This window comes from Falco cherrug, chromosome 3 (assembly GCF_023634085.1).
Source record: "Falco cherrug isolate bFalChe1 chromosome 3, bFalChe1.pri, whole genome shotgun sequence".
Taxonomy (NCBI): Eukaryota; Metazoa; Chordata; class Aves; order Falconiformes; family Falconidae; genus Falco; species Falco cherrug.
Window position 1 is genome coordinate 116,042,417 of NC_073699.1, and position 3,626 is coordinate 116,046,042.

At 63.7% G+C, this 3,626-nt stretch overlaps 1 protein-coding gene across 1 annotated transcript; it reads right to left on the minus strand.

The window, feature by feature from the left end:
* Positions 1-208: 208 nt before the first annotated feature.
* SFN (stratifin) lies at positions 209-1,166 on the minus strand. Its single transcript, XM_005433072.2, has one exon. The coding sequence runs from the start codon at positions 991-993 to the stop codon at positions 253-255; it is 741 nt and encodes a 246-aa protein (XP_005433129.1). The 5' UTR covers positions 994-1,166; the 3' UTR covers positions 209-252.
* Positions 1,167-3,626: the final 2,460 nt, after the last annotated feature.

Genomic DNA, 3,626 nt, shown 5'->3' on the forward strand with positions numbered 1-3,626 from the left:
CAAAGGATTGGGGAGAGGGAGAGGTGGGGGGCGGCATGCCAAAGCCACCCCCACTCCCGGCATCCAGGCTGGGGGAGCCATGGGGGAGCTGAGATGCCTCCCCACCCCCCCCACCCCCCGAAAAACCAAAAACAGGAAAAAAAACAAAAACCAAACAAAACCAACAACAACAACAAAAAATCATGAATAGATGCCGAAGGGACTGGAATGGGGGGGCAGGTGGGGGCCGGTCCCCGGCTCCACGGGGGCCGTTCAGTTCTTGGGCTCTTCGCCAGCCTCGCCGCCGTCTTCTCCAGCGCACTCGGCTGTCCATAGCGTGAGGTTGTCCCTGAGCAGCTGCATGATGAGGGTGCTGTCCTTGTAGGAGTCTTCGCTGAGCGTGTGCAGGTCCCCCATGGCCTCGTCGAAGGTGGTCTTGGCCAGGGAGATGGCCTGGTCGGGGGCATTGGCGATCTCGTAGTGGAAGACGGAGAAGTTGAGGGCCAGCCCCAGGCGGATGGGGTTCGTGGGCTGCATCTCCTTTTTGCTGATGTCCATGGCCTCTTGGTAGGCTTCCTGGGCGTTCTCTATCGTCTTCTTGCGGTCGTCGCCGGTGGCCACCTCGGCCAGGTATCGGAAGTAGTCACCCTTCATCTTCAGGTAGAAGACCTTGCTCTCGGCATCGCTCGCCTTCTTGATGAGATACTTGTCCAGCAAGGCCAGGACGTTCTTGCAGACGCCGTTCAGCTCCCTTTCCACCTTCTCCCGATACTCGTTCACCAGCTGTGCTTTGTCATCCCCCTCTTCGGTTTTGTGCTCGATGCTGGAAATGACCCTCCACGCTGAGCGCTGGCACCCCACCACATTCTTGTAGGCGACGGAGAGGAGGTTGCGTTCCTCGTTGGACAGCTCGTCCCCGTGCTCCACCACCGCCTTCATGAAGTCTGCCATGTCCTCGTAGCGCTCAGCCTGCTCGGCCAGCTTGGCCTTCTGCACTTGGTGGTTTCTTGCCATGGCTGGGACGCGGGCGCAGGGCAGACGCTTGGGCGAGGAGCGGGGCCGGGAGCCGTCGGAGCCTCTGCTGCGCCCCGCTGCCGGGATTCGGTTTTGGCTGAGCGTCGGAGCCTCGAGCGAGAGCAGGAGGAGCCAGCGAGGCCGAAGGAGTGTCCTTCTCCTCCTCCTCCTCTGCTTCCTCCCTGCCGAGCCCGGCCTTAAAAGGAAAATTGCGGTGAATCATCGCCCGCAGGCGGCGGGCACTGGGGAAGGGGCGAGGGGTGGCCAACGCCCTGCCCTCCCCATGTCCCTGGAGAGGGCTCGGCGGTGGGTGCAGCACCCATGGATGCCCTGGGGGTCTCCCTCCAGCCAACACCCACCCCAGGACCCACGGAACGCCCGTCCCGCTGCTAAAAGTCCTTGGAAGGGGGACAGCGGGTTATTGGGGGGTGTGGGGTGTGTGTGTGTGTGTATGTGGAGATGTGGCAGCATTCAGCTCTTCCCACCCCCCCCCCCAGAGAAATGGGCCACAGGGTGTGTCAGGTCGTAAAAATTATTTCCTCCCCCCCCCCCCAAAAAAAATCATATCACTGTCATTTTTAATATGGTGATTAACTTGCCAGTAATTGTGAGGGCTTGACGGGCAGGTATTTATTCCCACAGGTGGGGAAACTGAGGCAGGAAGGCTCAGCCGCGGGAGGGGCCGCCCCGCAGCAGGGCTCAGTCGTGGGACCAGCCTGACCCCCCCAAACATCCCCTGGTGGGGCGGCACCGCCGTGTGAGCCCGGAGACCCCAGCCCCACTGCACGGGGGGCTCCTCCAGCCCAGGGCTGCACTGCCCCAACCCAGCACCGCGCCAGGGACTTTTTTTCTCATTTCTCAAGCTGTAATTGAAGAGCTGGGGGGATTGTTTTTTTTTTGTTTTACAAGTGTTTTTTTTTTTTAAATTATTATTATTTTTTTGGACACAACCTGGCCGTAAGTGCCGGTGGAAACGCGGCGCCCCGATTAGGATCTCTGCTTCGCGTTGCGCTGCAGTTTCACTCTCATCCTGCTCAAGCTTGTTGCCACACGCCGGGCGCTGGCGAAGCTTCGGCATCGCCTCCTGTGCCAAGCCCCGGCCCCGGCTGCCATGCGGGAGCCATGCGGGGCGGGCAGGGTGGAGCTGGTGCCCAGCGGCATCGCGCCAAGGCAAAAAGGTGTTGGGATTTTTTTTTTTTTTTTTAAAGCAGCATGACTCGCTGCTTTACTCATCCCTGCAAACAGCCCCGGTGCCAACCTGGCCGGGAGTGCCTGGCCCCGTGGCATCCCCCCACCTCACTCACGTGGGGGGGGGAGATGGATGCTGGGGACGGGGGGGGGGGGGGACGGGGGGGGGCGCGAGAAAGACCTGTGGGTGCTTTTCCCAACCGCATGCAGCCCAGGACACCCACCCCCCCGCCCAGCCTCCGTCCTGCTCTCCCCCCCACCTTCACAAGGGCGATTCGGGGCTGCTCACCCCCTCCCAGGCACGTGGGGGGTCTGGGGTACCCCTGCCCGTCGAGGGGCTCACATGAGGCAGCAGCACCAGGGCACCCAGCTGCCCCACGGCCCCCCGAGCCGCCCCACGTGCCAGCAATGACGGGTGTAAGGCGCCGTGGGAGCGGGTGATGCCCGGCTGAGTCGGGAAGAGGCATTTCCCGAGGGAACGGCCACACGGGAGCCCACCGCCCGTCTCCCACTCCCCACCCAGCGGACACGGCTTGGGGGAGGCAGAGCCACAGAGACCCTCTAAGAGCATCAAGCGAATGCAAAAGCGTCTATAGAGGGGCTGGGGGCGAAGCGGGCAGCCCAATGTGCCCCTTCCTCTAAACCCACCCCCTTCCCGCGGGAGAACACGGGGCAGCAGCCCCAGGTGGGGGCTGGGCTGACCTGGCAGCCCTTGGAGCAGCAGAGCTGTATGTGGTCAGGGTCCGCAGCCCCCCGCCCCGGCTTCAAAACCTGGGGCTGCTCCCGCACCAGCCCGGCGGCTCTTGGGCTGTTTAATCCTGCGCCGGCTCCGCTCTGGGTGGGCTCCGTGGGGAGACCCCGGCCCCGGCAGGACCCCTGGCAGGATGGAGCTCAGCTGGGGTGTGCGATGGCTCGGCCTGGGCTCAGGCGCCTGCCGGCAGCCCCCGCCAAAGGGCCTGAGCTGCTGCCAAATTTTGGCTGCAACGGGCTGAGAAGAGGCTGCAAAAACATTCTGCTCTACCGGTTTCGTGCAAATCGGTGGGTGGGTGAAGGGAAGAGCCCCGAATCGCTGCGCAGAGGCTGCAGGTGAGCTCGGCTCCAGCGTCACCCCGCGGAGCACCCGTGGGTGCCCTGAGCGCTGAAGAGCAGCACCAGGAGCTGGGGAGGGGGGGATCCCCAGCTGAGCCCCAGCCCCGGGGACACTGCCCAGGCCAGCGTGCCTCCAGCCCCCGTGAGCGGAGCTGGCAGTGCTGCAGGCAGGCGCGGGCTGGGTGCTTGAGCGGCTCCGTGACGGCAGGCAGGAGGCAGAGGATGCTCATGGCCATTCCCAGTGGCACTGGAACGATGTTCACAGCCCACCCAGCCATCCCATCCTCAACGCTCCCTGGGCTGTGGGGATGCTGCCGGCTCCTGACACTTCAGGAGGGATGAATTTTGCCAGGGGT

Coding starts and splice junctions, on each gene's coding strand:
- SFN (XM_005433072.2), bottom strand. CDS start 993: ATGGCAAGAAACCACCAAGTGCAGAAGGCCAAGCTGGCCGAGCAGGCT.